Source organism: Mercenaria mercenaria, chromosome 10, assembly GCF_021730395.1.
Source record: "Mercenaria mercenaria strain notata chromosome 10, MADL_Memer_1, whole genome shotgun sequence".
Lineage (NCBI taxonomy): Eukaryota > Metazoa > Mollusca > Bivalvia > Venerida > Veneridae > Mercenaria > Mercenaria mercenaria.
In genome coordinates, this window is record NC_069370.1 from 9,001,490 (window position 1) to 9,022,893 (window position 21,404).

The following is a 21,404-nucleotide window of genomic DNA, read 5'->3' on the forward strand; positions in this document are numbered from 1 at the left end:
ATTTCACTGATCATTTTTGCAACCACAGTAAAACTGCACATGTTTTGCTTTGCTAAGTTATTTTATTTTGTCTGTTAACACAGGGGTGATCCAATGGGGAAGAACTGAAGTGCATCCTAAAGAAAATCTGTCATATATACTTTGACCTTAAAATGAAAATTAAGTCATTTTAGAATATTTTTCAGTTTGTTTCAATTACAAACCATTAATTCTTTCACCAGTAATATTGTTACAGAGCGCAGCATGTCCATTTTTACTGAAATTTTTCCAAATAAAAAAAAATTAGTCTACAGTTGGACAGCTTAGGCACCAAATATTCTTGCTCAGAAATGAGTATATCTGTTTAAAATTTAGAAAAGCGTACCTTGTACCTCTCCAGAAAACGCTTCCCGCTTATCAGAATCCGTGAGCTGGAAATGTGCATTATATATTCTAACAGCAGTGCAGAAAATATAGATTAGTAATTTATTGTCTGCATGAACTGTTGACTTAAAGTGGTTCTAGAATTTTTAGCTCACTGGTCTTTATTTAGGGTGGGCTAAAAGTATTGGTGGATAGTGTGTCGTCCGTTGGCCTGCATCAGCATTATTTCTTAAACATCTCCTCTGAAACCATTTTGTTGGAGTTGATGAATCTTGCCTGGGATGTTACTTGGATGGTCCTCTACCAAATAATTAAAAAAAATTCCTGTCTAAAACCTGAAGGGTTAAAACTAAGATATTTGGCATGTACCATTGTGTTTTGTAGCATTTTCGAGTGGTCCTCAAGTTTGTTCAGATCTTGCTCCTGGGATCAAAATTTGCCTCACCCAGGCATTCACTTGTTTTATGAAGACTTATATAGGATGGAACTACCAAAATTTTCCTGTCTGAAACATCAAGTATTTGGCCAGTAGCATTGGGTAAAGGGTTCTACCAAGAAATCTTGTACCCATTTTGAGTCAGATGAGTGATATAGGGCAATCATGGCCCTCTTGTTTGGATTAACTATCTTCTGGTATTTTGGAATGATAAAAACAATTAATATGCACTTCTGAACATGATAATAAATGAAGAAAAAATGGAAAGAACTACCATCAATCATTTATGTTTTTACTCCCAGTGTTTGCTGCAAAATAACCTGAGTGTTTATTTGAATATTCTGTGCCATTGCTCTTATAATAGATTAATATGTCATATGGTCTGTAATTTGTATTTTGAGTATCATGCATGTTGTAGGTTTGTCTGTATAACAAACTAGAAAATCATTTTCTTTTCTTTTCCTGCGTTTATCTTTCCTGGCATTTCTTTGCCTTACCCTGTGCTTCGAGGATCATCAAGACATACCGGTATGTGATAGTAATTTGAAGAGCCAGAGAGGTTTTCTCTAGTGCTATAAGACATAGGGTCTGAGTGACATAGGGTCTTAGTGACATTGTCAGAATGACATGGTATCTGAATGACATAGAGCCTGAACAACATTGTATCTGAATGATGTAGAGTCTGATTGACTTAAGAGTCTGAATGACATAGGATCTGAATGACATAGTTTCTGAATGACTGAAGGTCTGAACTACATAGGGTCTGAATGACATTGGATCTGAATGACATAGTTTCTGAATGACTGAAGGTCTGAACTACATAGGGTCTGAATGACATTGGATCTGAATGACATAGTTTCTGAAGGTCTGAACTACATAGGGTCTGAATGACATTGGATCTGAATGACATAGTTTCTGAATGACTGAAGGTCTGAACTACATAGGGTCTGAATGACATTGGGTCTGAATATAGACTAGATGTAAGTCATTTTCTTTTTACAACAGAGTTTGTATATAATGACATAATGATAGAAGTAAAAGCAGCAAAGACCAAACATTGAAATGTTCAGTTCAGTTTGTTTTGTTTTGACTGTTTTTCTTTTTTATGTTGCAGTGTTTATGTTGTTATACTTTCAGCAAAACAGGAGCCCCCTGCAAGGCCACCTCCGCCCAATTTTTCATCGGCCCAACCTCAAAACCCCACATCAGTGCCATCTAGTACCCCATACACAGGTACAAAATCATTTCTCTGGTATCTTTACACATTGACAGTAAATGGTATATATTTTACCATGATATTAAACTTTCTTGTTAGTTTATATAGGAGGAAAGAAACTGATTACTTTAGCTTCTGAAACTGTACCAAGAGCCGTTTCTTTTTCTGATGATTTTCTGCTGAACAGTTAGAACACTTAAGGGTGTGTAATTCTGTTTGAAAAAGTATTTTATCTCCTCTCATTGAATATAAATTAATATAGAAAGAAAATGTGCTTATGTAGTTAGAATTAAGAATTTATTCCTGAAAGTTTCAAAACTAGCAAATTGTGGATGTCATATGAATTAGGTTATGGCATACAAATTTAGTTAAGTGTCTTAAAAATGGATTAAATGCTTGATGTATTTTTAGCTTGCTTAAGTAGATGTTCTCAGATGAGGTATTGTGATTGCTGTTTGTCTGTCAAGGTCCTCAACAATTTGCTTTAAACAACATTCATCTCCTTCTAAACCACTTTGCCAGTTTAATGTTCAAATGTCTTCATTCCGTTCAGAAATCTGGATGCTAGGCAAACTTTAAAGAAAACTGCAGGCTGGATTTGGAAGTTATTTCATAAAAATAGTCCTTGAGTCCACTAAATTTTTTTCAAGTCAGTCTGCCAGGAGTTGTGGTCGCTCTTTGTTGTGTGGCAGAAAAAACAACAACCTTTTTGTCAGAAACTGCTAACCAGATTCCAAAAGTATTTCACGCAAATGTATTTTAGGATGTTTCCCTAACCAGTATTGTTTTATTCATGAAAAACACAGTCACTATGGTACACAGTCACTTTTCTATTTGTATGTATTATAACACGTATGTAAGCCAAACTGACTTCATGTTTGGTTGTTTGAGTGTGGTGAACTTCAGTTGGGTCTCAGTGACCTTGATCCTGAACCTGTCATTAAGAGTGTTGATACTTAGGTGAGTGATATATGAACGCTCATGGCCCTCTTGTTGTTAATCATCTCATCTTATAAGTTGACAGTAGGCTGTTTGTTGTTGTTTCTTATGTTGTGGTTTTCACTTGTTCAATATGATTTACTTCATTTTGACATTACACGGTGGTAAATGTTGCAGTTTTAGTTTGATTGCACCACTTTAGTCTTGTACCAATATCATATGCTGCACAACAAATATATCAGTTTCATGTTAGAAAATATTTGTAGATTTTAAGTATATACCTATGTATATATACTGGTATATATTTCAGGTGCACCGAGTGCCCCACCACCTGGAACATCCGGACAACCAGATGCGCAGAATTATGGTAAAAAGAACTATTATGTCTTCTTTTATACAGTCATACTTACTAAACGAAATAGTGAAATTAACCAATTCGTTATAATACTAACCAGCCTGCCTGCTTAGCTGCGTAGGGAAGGGTGCAGATCTACGGATAGCATGGTCATTAGTTGGATCCCCATGCAAGTCGTATGTTCCCATGACGATTTGATAGAAGACATTGTGTCTGGAATAATTTTTAGCTCGACTATTCGAAGAATAAGTAGAGCTATCCTACTCACCACGGCGTCGGTGTCGGCGTCGGCGTCACACCTTGGTTAAGTTTTTCGTACCAGTCCACATTTTGACAAAGTCTTTTGAGATAAAGCTTTGAAACTTTCAACACTTGTTTACCATCATCATGGCCAGTTATAGGCAAGAGCACATAACTCCATCAAGGATTTTGGCTGAATTATGGCCCCTTTTGACTTAGAAATCATGGTTAAGTTTTTCGTACCAGTTCATATTTTGACAAAGTCTTTTAAGATAAAGCTTTGAAACTTTCAACACTTGTTTACCATCACCATGGCCAGTTATAGGCAAGAGTACATAACTCCATCAAGGATTTTGGCTGAATTATGGCCCCTTTTGACTTAGAAATCATGGTTAAGTTTTTTGTACCAGTTCATATTTTGACAAAGTCTTTTAAGATAAAGCTTTGAAACTTTCAACACATGTTTACCATCATCATGGCCAGTTATAGGCAAGAGCACATAACTCCATCAAGGATTTTGGCTGAATTATGGCCCTTTCGACTTAGAAATAATGGTTAAGTTTTTCATACCAGTTCATATTTTGACAAAGTCTTTTAAGATAAAGCTTTGAAACTTTCAACACTTGTTTACCATCACCATGGCCAGTTATAGGCAAGAGTACATAACTCCGTCAGGGATTTTGGCCGGATTATGGCCCCTTTCGACTTAGAAATCTTGGTTAATATTTCGTACCAATTCATATTTTGACAAAGTCTTTTGAGATAAAGCTTTGAAACTTTCAACACCTGTTTACCATCACCATGTCCAGTTATAGGCAAGAGTACATAACTCCATCAAGGATTTTGGCTGAATTATGGCCCCTTTTGACTTAGAAGTCTTGGTTAAGTTTTTCGTACCAGTTCATATTTTTTGTAAAGTGTTTGACATATGGCTTTGAAACTTTTATCACTTGTTAAGTATAATAGTCTCTATCTGTAGGAAAGAGAAAATAACTCTGTCATCTATTTTGGCCAAATTATGGCCCTTTTTGGACTTTGAAATTGGTTCTGTTTTCATACAAGTCCATGTTTTGTCAAAACTATTTGACATATGGCTTTTAAACTTTGAACACTTGTTTATCATTATGATTTCCATCTGTAGGCAAGAGTACATAACTATTTTGACTGAATTTAATATGGCCCTTTTTTGACTTTGAAATTGCCTCATATCTTGCCATTTAGTGCAAGACTTATCGAAATCAAAGTAATATAGGAACATTGTCTAATCTATTTATTTCTTTTGTCTGAATATCCATGGAAATGTTTTGACCCCATTCTTCAATCAATTCTTCGAATAGTCGAGCACGCTGTCATCAGACAGCTCTTGTTCATCCACCTCTGATTCATGTGGAGAAATTGACAGTTACTTGCAGAGAACAGGTCTGTACTGGTACAAAACCCAGGAACACTGGTAAGGTTAACTGCCCGCTGTTACGTTACTGAAATACAGTTGAAAAACAGCATTAAACCCAAAATTAACATACAGGCAAAGTTACACAATTTGCTGTTTGCTTCAAAAAGCTGTAAGTAATAGGTCTGCTTTGTAGTTCATCTTCCTGAAATGTCTATGCACATATTGTAATATTTTTGGAGGTTTTATTTTCACTAATTTCCAGGATCAGAGTGACATGATTTTAAAACATTTGTGATTAATAATGAGAACTTTGTCACGTAATATAAATAACAACAATGTGCCAGATTCTTAAATTTGTAAATGATGCGAAATAGAAGTAACTTGAAAATTACTCAATCTTAGTCTGAACTCCTTATGCAGGCTGTGTTCAGACTCTTCAGCTTGACTGACTTGGTCAGTCGCTTTTTAAGTGTAGGCCAAACTGAAAGAAATGTGTTCTAATTTCTTTGTCTTCAAATAAGTGTTATAAATGACATATTGTGCAAAACTTTGTTTATAGTGGAATTTTCTTTTGCCTTTGCCTTAAAAACACATCCATATATATATATGAATGTGTTTTTAAGGCAAAGGCAAAAGAAAATTCCATTAGTTTCATCTTTTGGCAAAAGAAAGACAACTGAAATATATCAGCTTATCAAACTTTCTGAGGGTTTTGTAGCTTTGTTTAAGCCTATAGTAAAACACTGGTTGATGGAGGTCACACTGGGATAAATTAAGTGTTCGGTGAGTTGTACAGGGTTTTGAGTCATCCAAACAAATTATAAGGGAAAAAGGAGGAGGTGAGGGGAAACCATATTTGCTTGATTGAGCCTAGGTCTTAAAGTCATTAATGATTGCTCAAGCTTTGTTTCTCTGTATGACAATAAAAGGCATAAATCTATTCGGTAAGGTGTATATACTGGTAGTTTGTTAAAATCTATTTTTATCGGGTATGTGACTGTATGCCATGAAGGCAAGGTAAGGTGTTCCATGACAGACTCCACAATCATTTTTCAATTGAATAACAAATTTCAGCAGGTAGTACAGGAAGTAGCAGAACCTCTACTACAACAACAACAACATCAAATAGATCTGGTAAATTCAAAATGTCTCCTCCACTTTTCATCCAGTTATTAGCTCGACTATTTGAAAAATAGGTAAAGCTATTGCACTCAACCATTGTGGGTGTCCATATCTGTGCCGTCATCGGCATCATTATTTGATAAAGTTTTGTATGTAAGCTGGTATCTCAGAATCCACTTGTAGGAAGGGAATGAAATGTTACACACTTATTCACTGCGATAAATGACTTACAATGCACAGATTCCATAACTCCTTATTTTGTTTTTGTACGAAATTATGCCCCTTTATTGACTTAGTAATGATTGGTTATGTTTTTTTTGTAAGCTAATGTCTTAGTACCCACTTATTAGAATGGAATGAAACTTCACACTTGTCCACTGTGATGATCTGACATGCGTTTTACAGTTTCCATAACCGTTTTGGACTTTTGAAAAATTATGCCCCTTTTTCGACTTTTGTATTCATTCAGTTTACTTACTTTGGACAAGACTGTTGAATAGTGTGCATTTCTTTCGTCAGACAACTCTTGTTCGTTTATCCAGATAATTTACTGTATGATACCAGTAAAGTTTGGTAGGAGTTATCTCAGTGACACAGATTTATTCCCTTATAATAAAAACTTGTCTATCCAAACCTACATATTTACTGTGCACAATTTCAAGTATTTGTAAGTGTAATAACTTTCACTTCATCTTTCCTTTGTATATTTGGTAAATGTTACATATACCTTACAACATACTATTAAATTTTGTATAATACTGTAAAAGCACATATTTTTGCTGGGTCAAAATTTCGCGAATTTGAAATTTTGAGTATGTTCGCGAGGTTTAATATTCGTGAAATTGTAAAAATGGTATCCTTCTTTAATTTGAATTATACCAATGGTGCATATTTACGCGAGGATTAATTTTCGCGAGATGTAGGGCCTCGTGAATATAGTGAAAATTAAACCCATCGCGAAAATTTCTGCTTTTACAGTATTTAGTATACAGAACTAAGAACAAATAAGTAGTTATGAGATATCTTATTCTATGAATCATTTTCAGATGACATGTGTCGTAAAATGTTGACATCATTCTTGTTGTATATCTGATGTAATTATATATGTTACATTGTTGTATCATCTTTGTCAGAATGAAACTTGTGTACTATTGTATATTTATGTACTGAAAGAATAAAGCAATGCAGGATGTAATATTGTTACAATTTCACATAAATGAGCCACGCCATGAGAAAACCAACATAGTGCGTTTGTGACCAGCATGGATCCAGACCAGCCTGCGCATCTGCGCAGTCTGGTTAGGATCCATGCTGTTCGCTTTCAAAGCCTATTGCAATTAGAGAAACTGTTAGCGAACAGCATGCATCCTGACCAGACTGCGCAGATGCGCAGGCTGGTCTGGATCCATGCTGGTCACAAACGCACTTTGTTGGTTTTCTCATGGTGCGGCTCATATGTCTCTTAGTTAAAGTGGTTTCTTAGAGATAATAGGCTCTATTGTCATCTAAACTTTTGACAAAGTCTTTAACCTTTAGTCTGCTGGTGGCAAGTGATTTTGCCTTTGCGACCAGTGCAGATCAAGATCAGACTGCACATCTGTGCAGGCTGATCATGGTCTGCACTGTTTGCTATTCAGTCAATAAATTTTTAGTGAATACCCCTTCGAGTAATAAATTGTACTGCTCAAACTGAATGATAGACCAGTCCATTTTTAATCCCCCGCCGTGGCGGAGGGATTATAGGAATGGTTTGCGTCTGTCCGTCCGTCCTTCCGTCCGTAACAAAATCGTGTCTGGTCCATATCTCCTAAACCCCTTGAAGGATTTTCATCAAACTTGGGTCAAATGATCACCTCATCAAGACGATGTGCAGAACCCATGAGTCAGCCTTGTCGGTTCAAGGTCAAGGTCACAACTCAAGGTCAAAGGTTTGAGCCTGCCATTTTGTGTCCGCTCTATATCTCTTAAACCCCTTGAAGGAATTTTGTAAAACTTGGGTCAAATGATCACCTCATCAAGACGATTTGCAGAACCATGAGTCAGTCATGCCGGCTTAAGGTCAAGGTCACAACTTAGGGTCAAAGGTTTGAACCTTCCATTTTGTATCCGCTCTGTATCTCCTAAACCCCTTGAAGGATTTTCATGAAACTTTGGTCAAATGATCACCTCATCAAGACGTTGTGCAGAATTCATGAGTCAGCCATGTCAGTTCAAGGTCAAGGTCACAGCTAAAATCAAAGGTTTTACCCTTTCACTATCCATAGCAGTGGCGGGGGATTTAGCTGTCTTTCAGACTGCCTTGTAAAAATTTAGCAGGGTAATGGTTAAAGTGAATTGAACTATATCTGGTTACTTTAAAGATCAAAGATACACTGGCAAAATTATAACATTTATAACAGAATGTGTGGTTATTCAGATGACTTGTTCTTTGTTGTATGTAAAATAAACTGACTGTTATGCACATCATGTTTGAAAACATGTGTCTATGTTATTAACTTTTTGTAGAAAAACACAATAAGGTTTGAAAAGTATTGTTGGATACATATTGAAGATAACTCGGAAATTTTAGATGCAAATTTGGTTTAATATTTCCATAACGACATTGTAAAAATGACGCATATCATATGAAATATATAACAAAATATTGCTTCCTGCATTCAGTACTTTTTTTATCAACTTGCAAAATATGAGTAGAGCTATTGCACTCGCCCCGGCGTTGCCGTCGCCATTGGTTAAAGTTTTTGATAAGGTCAAATATCTCTGTTACTATCAAAGCTATTGACTTGGAACTTGAAATAGGTATTTACTATCAAAGTCTACACCGGGAGAAACAATCCCATAACTCTGATTTAAATTTTGACAGAGTTATGCCCCTTTTTAACTTAGAACTTTTTGGTTAAAGTTTTTGAGCTCACCTGAGCCAAAGGCACATGGTGAGCTTTTGTGACCGCTCAATGTCAGTCGTCCGCCATGCGTCATGCATCCGTCAACAATTTCTAAAAAAAATCGTCTTCTTGAAAACCACTGGGCAGAATTACACCAAACTTCACAGGAATAATCCTTGGGTGGCCCCCTTTCAAAATTATTCAAAGAATTTAATTCCATGCAGAACTCTGGTTGCCATGGCAACTGAAAGGAAAAACTTTTAAAAATCTTCTTGTCCAAAACTGTAAGGCATAGAGCCTTGATATTTGGCATGTGACATCATCTAATGTCCTCTGTGAAGTTTTACATAGACTTATATAGGAAAAAACTTTAAAGATGTTCTTGTCTAAAACCACAAGACCTAGGCCTTTGATATTTTGTATGTAGTATTGCCTTGTGGTCCTCTACCAAAATTATTTCAATTATAACCCTGGGGTGAAAAGGGGCCCAGCCCCAGGGGATCTCAAGTTTTACATAGACATATAGGAAAAAACTTTAAAAATCTTCTTGCCTTAAACTGCAAGGCGTAGGTCTTTGATATTTGGTATGTTGCATTGCTTTGTGGTCCTCTACCATAACTGTTCAAATTGTGCCCCTGATGTAATTGTTATAAGAGATTTTCGTGTTTCCATAAAGAAAATCAATCGGTTGCCATGGCAACAGCACAATTTCAAATGAATTAAAATATGAGATTTTGCATTCTGAGTTGTTGATCATTCATTATAATAATATTTCAACAACATTTGATGTTGTGCCATTTTAACCTTTAAGTGAACCAAGCCCTTTAACAAAGACTTATATAGGGAGAAAAAAAATCTTCTTGTCTGAAAGTTCAAGGTCTAGGCCTTTGATATTTGATATGTAGCATTGCCTAGTGGATTTCTAACAAGATTGTTCAAATTATGCCCCTGGGGTGAAAAGAGGCCCCACCCTGGGGGTCACTTGTTATGTGAGTTATATAGGAATAAATACTTAAAAAATTATCAGATCATATTTCCTAGAATGTTAAATTGTAATTACCTGATGACCACAAGCGATTAGGGGTCACTTGACTGTGACCTTGACCTACTGACCTACTTTCTTGTTTTTTAAGATACAGCCTTGAAATTTGGATGACGTATACAGTTTATACAGTTTTGCACACTGAACTTAAAACTGACTTTCAGTGACCATGAATGTGACCTACTGACCTACTTTCTAATATTTTAGCATCTGTGTGCCATTGTAAACATGTGGCTCATATTGCTCAGGTGAGCAATTCAAGGTCATCATGACCCTCTTGTTTATAAAGTCAAATATCTCTGTTACTATCAAAGCTTTTGACTTGAAACTGAAATTAATTTTTCTTTATCAAAATCTACACCAGCAGAAACAATCTCCATAACTCTGATTGAATTTTGACAGAGTTATGTCCCTTTTAAACTTAGAATTTATTGGTTAAAATTTTTGATAAAGTCAAATATCTCTGTTACTATCAAAGCTTTTGACTTGAAACTTAAAATAATTACTTACTATCAAAGTCTTCACCAGGAGAAACAATCCCATAACTCTGATTGAATTTTGACAGAGTTATGCCCCTTTTTAACTTTTGAATTTTTGGTTAAGTTTTATAAAGTTTTTACTGGCAAAGCTCTAATTCAGAGTCAAGCACTGTGAAAAGTCGAGCGTGCTATCTTACGGACAGCTCTTGTTGATTGATGTTTTTGTATAAAATGTTAAAACAACATTTAACCTGGGGTTATGATTTAATTCTGCTCAAAAATAAGTATCAATATAGAGAGATATTTGAAAAACTTCAATAATTGAAAGAACATTTACATATGTTGTAATTAAAAATACTACATTTATATCAAAGCATTAGGCAGTTAAATGGGGGTCTCCGTGGCTGAGTGGTTACGGTCGCTGACTTCGAATCACCTTGCCCTTCAGCGATGTGGGTTTGAGCCTCACTTGGGGCCTTGAATTGTTCATGTGAGGAAGCCATCCAGCTGGCTTATGGAAGGTTCTACCCAGGTGCCAACTTGTGACAAAATAATGCACCGAGAGGAACGTGGGGTCTTCCTCCACCATCAAAGTCACCATATGACCTATAATTTTGTTGGAGTGACGTTAAACCCAACAAAAAAAACCAACAAATAACCATTGAAATGCTTGTTTTATTTTACAGGAGCTGGTCAAGCGTGGTCTCAGCCATATGGACAGCAAGGGTTCTCAATGCCTGCCATGCCATCTGCAGGTTATAGTTCTTACAACCCTTACATGGGTGGATATCCACAGGCACCAGGTAATAGTTTGTAGCATACCGTAAATGTCATAGCTTAATTGTAACAAAAATCATAAGCTTAATTTGCTGTTTTAGAGGAATTTGAAATCTAAGTTTCCAACTGTGTTTCAGATTATGTAGTGTTGGTTAAACCTCCGCTTTCAAATGTGTTTCAGTTACGTAGTTTTGGGTAAACCTCGGTTTCCAACTGTTTCAGTAATGTAGTGTTGGTTAAACCTCAGTTTCCAACAGTGTTTCAGTTATGTAGTGTTGGTTAAACCTCAGTTTCCAACAGTATTTCAGTTATGTAGTGTTAACCTGTAGTGTTGATTAAACCTCGGTTTCCTATAGTGTTTCATTTATGAAGTGACATTAAACCTGGATTCCAGTAGTGTTCCAGTTAATAGGCAGTTATGTAGTGTTGGTCTGGTAAGTTCAGTGTTCCTAGATTTTTACTTGTCCCCGCTTAAATAACGGACATGATGACTCACAGAGGAGGAGAGACATTCTGTCATTTATCACCAAGATCATTACCTTGTGATGGGATTGTACCCATAACCTTTTTCTTTAGCTTAACTGATGGCTAGGTGCATAATCTAATGTTAAACAGCCTATACTTGTCTTTTGAAAAGTTATGAATACTAGTAATCCAACTGTTATCCCAGACATTATAGATGATTTTGAGTAGTTATGATTATGAATCAGTGAACAAAACTTTTTGTGTTAAATTTATAAATCTTGAACAGATTTTAATGAAATAGAGCATGCTTATTGTATGTACTAAAACAAATGCCAGTGCAGAGTTACAGCAATGAAGATTTCTTACAAAGGAAGTTGCGGCAATTTGAACTTTAACCTTTAGCCTGCTGGTGGCAAGTGATTTTGCCTTTGCGACCAGTGCAGGCAGGCTGATTATGGTCTGCCCTATTCATTATTCAGTTAGTAAATTTTCAGTGAACACGCCTTCGAAATAATAAATGGTACTGCCCAAATTGAATGATAGACCAGTCCATTTTAAAAATTTAACAAGGTAAAGGTTAAGAGATTTCAAGTCTAAGTCTAAATTTTACACTTAAAATGTTGATGAATATGAGCCCTGTGCTGTATCATTAGACTTCAATACATCTTACATTGAAGGCATTTTATCAGGAGATTATTTATGCCAAAGATTATATCCTTTTGTTTTCTCCTTTCCTCAACAATTATATATCTCTATGTTCGAGATAAAAGATTGTCAAAAACAATACTACAGTAGTAATTATTATCAGATTATTTGGCTTGGTCATGAAGTAACCTGTAAAGTTTTAACCTTTACCCTGCTAAATTTCTAAAATGGACTGGTCCATCTTTCAATTTGGACAGTACCATTAACTGTTAAAAGGGGTGTTTACCAAAAATATACTGATTGAATGGCAAACAGTGCAGATCATGATCAGACTGCATGGATGTGCAGGCTGATCATGATCTACACTGGTCGCAAAGGCAGAATAAATCATGTTCAGCATGATAAGGGTTAGATAGATAATAAATACTTCATAAGAAGAGGAAGAAATGACGATCAATTGTCCCAGTATACAGGAAGTGTAGATTTCAGTTGCACGATACCTTGTAACTAAGTTTAGGCTAAGAGACACTATATATTGTGTATACTTCCTTGTCAAGTGCGTGTTAAGTAATTATCATGTAAATAGGTCAAATTCATGCTAGATTGTTCTCCAATTTTAGATGCTAGAACTATTTTCGTTACATGCTACACTACAGTAAAAATACCATTGAATCATTAAATTGGTGTTGTATGTAAGAGTTTTCCACCATTAAAGACATTTTAGTTATTTATGCACCACTTGCGCATTATTGGTCAGTAGACAATTTGGTTTCTGGTCAGTAACGAGAGAATGCTTGGTCTCACAATGGTCAAACTTCATAGAGTACTTTCCTGTGGTCAATAGATGAATCTTGTTGTCACAATGACCTAGAGACTGAAAACTGTTTCCACTCAATAATTTAACACTTTGACCTACAGTTGTCAGACTTCATAGGGTGATTGCTTTTGGTCAGTAGATGACCCCTATTGTTTTGGGGGTCAGTAGATCAAAGGTCAAGGTAACAGTGACCTCAAGACTGAAAACAGTATACATGTATAATTAAAGAATGCTTTGGCCTTCAGTTATCTGACTTCACAGGATGATTGCCAGTAATCATTAGATGAACCTAGTCTTTTAGTAGGCCAAGGTCACATTGACTGAGAAACTGAAAACAGTTTCTGCTCAATAACTTAGGAACTCTTTGGCCTACTGCTTTTAAATTTCATAGGAGGATTGCCTGTGGTCAGTAGATGAGACCCTTGATGTTTAGAGGGTCACAGGATTAAAGTTCAAGGTCACGGTGACATTGAGACGGAAAACAGTTTCTGCTTGGTAACTACAGAATGCTTTGACCTACAGTCTTCAAACTTCATAGGATGATTTGCCTGTGGTTATTAAATTGCCTCTTTCATGTTTTGGTCTGTAGGCCAAAGGGCAAGGTCACAGTGATCTTTGGGTTGAAAATGACATAGGCCATCAGTGGGGACATAGTAATATGTGTTTTGCAAACAGCTCTTGTTTATACTTACTGGTATATCTACAATTGAGTTAATTTCAGTTTATTAATACTTTCTAGTTATGAATATTTCAGGCTACCCAGGACCAGGAGCCCCAGGCCAACCACCGTACCCTAGCGCAGGTGGTCAGCCACCATACCCTAGCGCAGGAGGCCAGCCACCATACCCAGGACAGGCACCCCCACCCCAAGGATATCCCTACCCCCAGCAGCAACAATATCCCTACCCACAACAGCAAGGCTACCCACAACAACAATGGAGATAATTAACATTCAAGATGAGGATTTAATCTAGTGATTTCAATGTTTTAACATAACTGTAAAAATCTGTATATTACAGTATACTTCAATCTGCTGGATAATTGATGTGAAATATACATGTATATGATTGACAGCTCCTGCACACTCTACATGAGTTCTTATAAATTAGCATGATTACGGTAATGAGAAGCAATTAAAGCTTATTAGATCGTTAACTACTGCATGTCTTTGTGATTGTATAGTTGTATCCAGTGTAACAGAAAAATTTTGAAGTACTGATGTTATTTGTTAATGTACTTTAAAAAACCTGCCATAAAGTGTGATACTGAATGTAGTTGTAATCTCCAGACCTGCAAAACACGACTGTAATGCGGAGGATGTAAATGCAATTTCAAGTAAACAAAACAGTTGACAAGAAGTGGTGTGTTGATATGGTCAATGTTTTTACATCTCGGTCATAGTTGAATGTAGGCATAACGCTGACTTTGCAGTGCAAGTAATTAAGCTTTCAAGGAGACTGATTGAAATGAAATTTGTTATTGAATTTGCTAGATTTGGCTGTAATTTTTTCATGCTTTTTTATGAAACAGATTTTTTTCTCACTCATTGTTTTCTGTTTGTTTCGGTGAAATGAGTTTTCTGGTTGCTTCTATATACAAGTGAAAAATAGTACCTGTAACCTATAAACTACATGGTCTGGTCTTATTTACTTGACAAATGCTGGAAGCAAGATTCAGAATTTATAATTTTGCATTGACATTCACATCAGGGAAAGGTTAATTGATGGCGTCTGCTAGAGAACACAGTGAATTGCAGAATATATAGCTCAATCTGGATGAACAGTGATGTTAATGATTTTTTTTTACTATCATTTTAACATATTTTGAATATAGTAGCTAAGTTTAAAGATACAGAAATCTTGTGTTTTTAGCTCACCTGTCACATAGTGACAAGGTGAGCTTTTGTGATCATGCAGCGTCCGTCGTCCGTTGTCCGTCCGTGCGTGCGTGCGTCCGTGCGTAAACTTTTGCTTGTGACCACTCTAGAGGTCACATTTTTTGTGGGATCTTTATGAAAGTTGGTAAGAATGTTCATCTTGATGATATCTAGGTCAAGTTCAAACTGGGTCACGTGCCATCAAAAACTAGGTCAGTAGGTCTAAAAATAGAAAAACCTTGTGACCTCTCTAGAGGCCATATATTTCACAAGATCTTCATGCAAATTGGTCAGAATGTTCACCTTGATGAAATCTAGGTCAAGTTTGAAACTGGGTCACGTGCCTTCAAAAACTAGGTCAGTAGGTCTAAAAATAGAAAAACCTTGTGACCTCTCTAGGGGCCATATATTTCACAAGATCTTCATGAAAATTGGTCAGAATGTTCACCTTGATGATATCTAGGTCAAGTTCGAAACTGGGTCACGTGCCATCAAAAACTAGGTCAGTAGGTCAGATAATAGAAAAACCTTGTGACCTCTTTAAAGGCCATATTTTTCATGGGATCTGTATGAAAGTTGGTCTGAATATTCATCTTGATAATATCTAGGTCAAGTTCGAAACTGGGTCATGTGCGGTCAAAAACTAGGTCAGTAGGTCTGAAAATAGAAAAACCTTGTGACCTCTCTAGAGGCCATATATTTCATGAGATCTTCATGGAAATTCGTCAGAATGTTCACCTTGATGATATCTAGGTCAAGATCGAAAGTGGGTCACGTGCCATCAAAAACTAGGTCAGTAGGTCAAATAATAGAAAAACCTTGTGACCTCTCTAGAGGCCATATTTTTCATGGGATCTGTATGAAAATTGGTCAGAATGTTCATCTTGATGATATATAGGTCAAGTTCGAAAGTGGGTCACGTGCCATCAAAAACTAGGTCAGTAGGTCAAATAATAGAAAAACCTTGTGACCTCTCTAAAGGCCATATTTTTCATGGGATCTGTATGAAAATTGGCCTGAATGTTCATGTTGATGATATCTAGGTCAGTTTTAAAACAGGGTCATGTGCGGTCAAAAACTAGGTCAGTAGGTCTAAAAATAGAGAAACCTTGTGACCTCTCTAGAGGCCATATTTTTCATGGGATCTGTATGAAAATTGGTCAGAATGTTCATCTTGATGATATCTAGGTCAAGTTCGAAAGTGGGTCACGTGCCATCAAAAACTAGGTCAGTAGGTCAAATAATAGAAAAACCTTGTGACCTCTCTAAAGGCCATATTTTTCATGGGATCTGTATGAAAATTGGCCTGAATGTTCATGTTGATGATATCTAGGTCAGTTTTAAAACAGGGTCATGTGCGGTCAAAAACTAGGTCAGTAGGTCTAAAAATAGAGAAACCTTGTGACCTCTCTAGAGGCCATACTTATGAATGGATCTCCATAAAAATTGGTCAGAATGTTCATCTTGATGATATCTAGGTCAACTTCAAAGTGGGTCACGTGCCATCAAAAAGTAGGTCAGTAGGTCAAATGATGAAAAAACGTTGTGACCTCTCTAGAGGCCATATTTTTCAATGGATCTTCATGAAAATTGATCTGAATGTTCACCTTGATGATATCTAGGTCAGTTTCGAAACTGGGTCACGTGCGGTCAAAAACTAGGCCAGTAAATATAAAAATAGAAAAACCTTGTGACCTCTCTAGAGGCCATATTTTTCATGAGATCTTCATGAAAATTAGTGAGAATGTTCACCTTGATGATATCTAGATAAAGTTCAAACAGGGTCACGTACCTTTGAAAACTAGGTCAATAGGTCAAATAATAGAAAACCCTTGTGACCTCTAGAGACCATATTTTTCAATGGATCTTCATAAAAGTTGGTCAGAATTTTTATCTTGATAATATCTAGGTCAAGTTCAAAACTGGGTCACATAACCTCAAGAACTAGGTCACTATGTCAAATAATAGAAAAAACGACGTCATACTCAAAACTGGGTCATGTGGGAAGAGGTGAGCGATTCAGGACCATCATGGTCCTCTTGTATGTTTATACATAAATGTACTTAAAAAAATTAAAACTCTGCATAAAATAACTTGAAGTCAGTTTGTTTACAATATGAAAAACCTGGAATTTGTTTTTGATTTAAATGTACTGGTACGTTAAAATGGAAGTGACAATCAAACTGTTGGTCCTCAAAGAATTATCAAAATTAGGAAGATGAACATGTTGGGTTTTGTTTTGTTTTTTTTTTGTCCGAATGATGTCATTTGTTACTTCTATATGTCATAAAGCTGGAAGAAATAGAGTAGAATTTTAAGGCAGAAAAAAATTTATGAGAGTGTGTTTTTCGATTTTGATGTTTGCTGTCATTTTTCATAATTGTGAATATTACTGAAGGAGACTACAGGACTTTATGTGTAATGTATAGGGATGGTGTTTTTACGTCTTATTGTAATTCTTGTATTTAGGGAGTAATATTTATATAAAACTGTGATAGTCTTTCAAACTTTATTCCAGAATATTCTCAGTGTTCCTCCTATAAACAATTATATATTAGTGATTTTTTTCTCTTCACTTTCGTTACTTTGTCCTCTGCTGTTCATTTATTCAGTGCCAAGTGAATGATTTCCTAAAAAATAGAACGTGGGTTATTTGCATCTGTAAGAAAACAGTTATTTCATAGTTCATTAGTCGTACCTGATTGATAATACAAATTCATCATTGGTCATTTTCTGTAGGAAATGTGGGAGACATGATTTTAAGCCATGCAAGAGGAATGACAAAACTAGCATAACTATGGTTTGTAAGGGGATTGGAAAAGGATTGGCCATAGTGTGTATTGCAATTTTGGATGTGTCCTTTTTGGTGATTATTACAACTTTGTATTATTGTGTAAGATTTGGACCAAAGGTTTTTTGAGATGGAATATTTAGGTGTTATGTCAACTATTCAGTTACAATTGAGGGATAATCAACACAGGGACTAGCTACACAATAAGTGTTTGAGAAACCAGCTTGTCATATGCAATCTTTGTACCAATTGCGAGACTTAAACAAATTTAATTGAGGTATTACACCTTCAAAGTTGTGTCAATGTTTCAAACTAAAAGAAGAATATTTTTAAATATGAAGTAAAAATGAAGTGAATTTGTTATTTATTTCTTTGCAGTATTTACTGAAAAAAATCTATCGTGTTACTAACACATTAAAATTTGATGTAAAATAAAAGAGTTCAGGTTTTATTGTATTGCATGCTTATGAGAAATCAATGTAAATATTGGTTTAGATCTAATTTTGACACTTAATAGACATAATGACATGCTTTAAGAAACTGAAATTGTGATGTACATTGAAGCTATGCCTGATTAATAAAACAAAACGTGCATCTTGACTGCAAAATCTTGCTGATCTGTTACTGTATATTCTTGAACTAGATCTATACCTTTATAGTCATCAGAACAGGTTTTAGTTTTATTTCTTACTTCAGTGAAGAACATGTTCATTTTATATGATTGTATGACACTCCAAGTTATCAATATCTAATTCTTTAATTCATTACTTCATTACATCATCCAGAATGCTTCATTAATTGATTTAAGTGTGTGTAACAGTGATTACTTCCCCTTAATAGGTAAAAGTAAATTGCTTTCATTCTTGTTTTAAAGAATGTATTCTTAATTCTATGTTAAAATAGTTTTGTAATTTTTGCAACAAGTTTAGTTTTGTTTGTTTACCAGAAAGTCTGTTTTATTGTATTATCTTCTGTTATAAATAGTGCAATTTCTAGTTAAGTTCTTTTTGAAAGAAAAAACTGCAGCTATATACAAAATTTTGTCATCTTGTAATATTATTGACCTTTAGCCTGCTGGCGGCAAGTGATTCTGCCTGTGTGACCAGTGCAGACCAAGATCAGCCTGCACATCGTGCAGTCTGATCTTGGTATGCACTGTTCGCTATTCAGTTAGTAAATTTTTCAGTGAACACCCCTTCAAATATTAAATGGTACTGCCTGTATTGAATGATGGACCAGTCCATTTTCGAAATTTAGCAGGGTAAAGGTTAAGGCTAAAAGCTGTATGATATCAATTTTTGAAATTAAAATTATGTCTTTAAACTCTAATTGCCTCCTTCTGCTGATGATTTTTTTAAACATTTGAGCCGTGCCATGAGAAAACCAACATAGTGGGTTTGCGACCAGCATGGATCCAGACCAGCCTGCGCATCCGCGCAGTCTGGTCAGGATCCGTGCTGTTCGCTAACAGTTGCTCTAATTGCAATAGGATCTGAAAGCGAACAGCATGGATCCTGACCAGACTGCGCGGATGCGCAGGCTGGTCTGGATCCATGCTGGTCGCATACCCACTATGTTGGTTTTCTCATGGCACGGCTCATTTAAGTAAGTTCAGTGAAATACATGGTCCAGTTATGTTGTATGAAATGCTTCATTAGTAGTTATATTTTTGTATGCTAGTGTTCAGAAAATTTGAAGTAATCGTTATTTTTCCTCATTTTTTACCATTTCTTTCCTTCACAGTGTAAGTTTTTATTTAGTTATATTACATTATTAAATTGTTTCAGTTTTCATACCCATTGAAGATGATGAATGTAAATTCATTGGATATTTGTCATTTTAATTTCTGTTGTATTTGAAACATAAGGAAATAGAATGATGTGTCTGAGGGTTTTTTTTCTTTCATTTCTTAAGTGTTAAGTTTCAAATATTGCATGAGATAATGATTAAATTGTTTATAAGGCATTGATTTGTTGATTAAGATCACATTATTTCTTTAAACTAACAGAATTTTCTATACCAGAATCAGATGATGTTATTTCTGAAATTAACTTTTTTTTTTTACCTCGTGTTTTTATTTCGATGTAAATGAGATGTGGAACCAAAATTTGTAGTCCTGTTTGGCGCCATATAACCTATACTGTGTTGGTGCGCCGTAAAACCCAAATAAATAAATAACTTTTGTTTTTCATACCTAAATTACTAGTACTTTTTGAATCACTAAACTTCTTTTACATTTTGTAATACATTGAAAACTTTGCCCATTGCCTAAAGCAAGTTACATTGAAGTAGAGGAAAATATACATCTGCAAACAAACCTGTATTAAGCGGCCAGTCCAAGAAGTGACATAATTTGGCTGCTTAAGACAGGTAGCTGTTAAAGACATGTAGAAATAAAAGAAAATGTCAGTTTTGGGAAATAAGCTTACTGGCTGCTTGAAAGAAAATGGCTGTTTAGTTCATTTGGCTGCTAAGAAATTTCAAGAATGACAAACAGTAAGTCTTTATTATTTTAACCCTTAGCCTGCTGCAGGCGAATTTAACAGCCTTTGCAAACAGCTTGGAATCGGCGTCTGATCAGGTTCCAAGCTGTTTGCTACTCTGACAATATTTTTTCCAATTTTGGAGCAAATTGAATGAACTTTACAATTTTAGCAGACGACATTTCCAGCAGACGACAATTTATCTAGCATGCTAAAGGTTAATTGTAACTGTATATAGATAGAGAACAAGATACAATAGTTTCGCGCTCATCCCACAAACTGTACCAAGTAAATTTATACTGATCTTACTTGCAAAATAAATGCATAAATCTAGTATGTTTATTGTGTATCTATTTTTTTTCTTCTCATTTTTATTGTAGACTTCTGTTTTGTGTCAATTTTGCAATATAAATAAAATCGTTAAAACTCGTTATTTGTTGTGTTTTTTATCCAACCTCATCACTTTTTCCCCTTCAGTTTGATTTCTATCAAAGTTTTAACAGACTTGCAACAGCCCCACAGAAAGGGACATAAAATTATTGTGTGTAAGTTAAGACAGGGGAAAAACGTTTCATACTGTGTCATACTGGTTTATTTAGTTGAATTTGTAAGGGGAAAGTACCTGTTATACCTGAAATAACTGGAAGCTTAGGGGCAAATATTTGACATGGACGATTTTTTTTTCATTGGTGAACTACTCCATATTTGCCACTCCCTCAAAGTCAAGTACTGAAAATGTTGCAGTTTTTAACAAACCTATGGTAAGCCACATGAATCGTATGAATAAACTAGAATAACTGGACTACACTTAGACTCGCACTTGGACTTAGCTCACAATAACTGAAATGCGATATAAATTTTGGTTATCTCCACTCCTACACGTCCGTTCAAGAAAAGTATGAGTTGCCTCCCTGTTGAAGTAACTTTTTTTAGACCCGAAGTAACAAAAATTCTTTTGAAACAGATACCCAGGATAAGTTTTATTTGATCTCAAAACGTCTTACTTGAAATAACCTCTGTACCAGTGAACTATCCCTAGTACTTTGCCACGCATTTATTATTTATGTACTAGTTCTAGTC

At 35.5% G+C, this 21,404-nt stretch overlaps 1 protein-coding gene across 6 annotated transcripts in view; it reads left to right on the forward strand.

Annotated features, from left to right (window-relative positions):
• LOC123559798 (programmed cell death 6-interacting protein-like) overlaps positions 1 to 20,753 on the forward strand; it is a 42,633-nt gene extending 21,880 nt beyond the window's left edge. The window contains exons 16-20 of one of the 6 annotated variants that reach the window (XM_045351902.2): positions 1,937 to 2,032; positions 3,265 to 3,321; positions 6,017 to 6,076; positions 11,157 to 11,273; positions 13,929 to 20,753. In XM_045351902.2, the coding sequence (XP_045207837.2) occupies positions 1,937 to 2,032; positions 3,265 to 3,321; positions 6,017 to 6,076; positions 11,157 to 11,273; positions 13,929 to 14,119 (521 nt within the window). In that variant the 3' untranslated portion in view covers positions 14,120 to 20,753. The remainder of the gene's footprint in view (positions 1 to 1,936; positions 2,033 to 3,264; positions 3,322 to 6,016; positions 6,077 to 11,156; positions 11,274 to 13,928) is intronic. The other 5 variants (XM_053552242.1, XM_053552244.1, XM_053552245.1 and 2 more) reach the window with 5 other exon arrangements.
• Positions 20,754 to 21,404: the final 651 nt, after the last annotated feature.